Source organism: Penaeus monodon, chromosome 30 (assembly GCF_015228065.2).
Source record: "Penaeus monodon isolate SGIC_2016 chromosome 30, NSTDA_Pmon_1, whole genome shotgun sequence".
Classification (NCBI taxonomy): Eukaryota; Metazoa; Arthropoda; class Malacostraca; order Decapoda; family Penaeidae; genus Penaeus; species Penaeus monodon.
Window position 1 is genome coordinate 15,314,752 of NC_051415.1, and position 1,434 is coordinate 15,316,185.

The 1,434-nt window shown below is 36.7% G+C and overlaps 1 protein-coding gene across 1 annotated transcript in view; it reads right to left on the reverse strand.

Annotated features, from left to right (window-relative positions):
• The window catches only part of LOC119592548 (pumilio homolog 2-like), a gene marked incomplete in the record, with an annotated part of 245,467 nt that overhangs the window by 242,294 nt on the left and 1,739 nt on the right, over window positions 1-1,434 (reverse strand). Inside the window, 1 exon segment of the mRNA XM_037941414.1 lies at window positions 33-410. Within this exon segment, the coding sequence (XP_037797342.1) occupies window positions 33-46 (14 nt within the window).

Sequence of the window (1,434 nt, forward strand, 5' to 3'; positions counted from 1 at the left end):
CTCATCTGGTGCAACATATCTGGCAGACTTACCTTGCATAGTCCATTCTGTCTACCAGTAATGGAAGCAAGGTTGAAAAGGCAGAGGGAGGAAGCCTGTGATAACTTGTGGGGCTCTTGAAGTATATTTCTCTGGGACCATTTTAATCTGATATCTACTCACAAGTCATTTGTTCGTATTTCATTTCAAAGCCACAGTTTCTGGATCTTTTCACAATCATCAACCCAGGGATAGCAGTTCAATCAGAAGGTAGTCCCATGTGTCCAAAACAGGACCAAATTTTGTCTTATTTAGGCACCACTACAACGATTGCTGTTTTTATACTATAAATAATTTTCATGGAGTTGTTCAATATCTGCTTATGAAAATATATACGCTGCTGAAGTTGTAACCTTAACTTTGCTGGTTGACTACAATGAAACACTTTCTAATGAATCAGTTCTGATACTTCTAGCACAAACCACTATGATTCAAAACTATGTTAGGATATCACCCTAGCTAGCATCACATCAAGTGATACTATTTATATTCTGTCAAAGGCCAACAAACTTCCACTGCCCATGTTCCAGCAAGATAATAGCTTCTTTGTCACTAAATAACAAGGGAAGTCTACAAGGTCTATTTCATCAAATTATAGATAGTGGAAGTTTGTTGATCTAACTGCAGAGGCCATGGCATCACCTGATGTGTACCATAAATCTGCTAACTTTGATAAGTAAATGTGGGCTTAGCTCTATTTAATACAAATTACTTTACATACCTAATTAGTTATTTGTTATCTATGACATTTAAATAATTTGTTTTATCAACTGTTCAGAACATGACTGCATGAAACAATGCAGTGACCTTCATCCATCAAGATCCAGAAAAGGCCAATAAACCTCCCATAAACATGTAGGTAGATAAGGTTGGACTAGCTCCTTATATGAATACAAATAATTAGTGAGGACAATAACCTCTACCCTGAATATACATGTGGAAGTTTGATTGCCTTGCTGAACGTATTCAGTCACAGTGTCAGGGACCTTAATATGTGATTGTGGTCTTACCCTTATTTCATGCATTTTTTAACCCTAGCAGTGTCATGTGTTCTCTGTGCAGTTCTATTTTGCACATTTATGCAACACTTTCTACCCAAATTTTTTATCATAACTATACTGGCTGTGATCGATCCAAATCCATTTGGAATATATCTTAGTCCCTGATTGTAAGCCTACAAGCTTATGTCCAATCCAATATGGCCAACAAAAACTATGTATATTCTCACGCAACAGAATTTGGGCAGTTTCTGTACTTTGTAATAACTTGCTGAAGACTACAAGCTCTTCATTATACCTAATGAAGGTTTGTTGGCCTTTGGTTGAACTTAAGAGGGTATGGAGGGTATGCCTAATGGCAGACATGTCTTCAACACATTTACTATAATATCTTGAA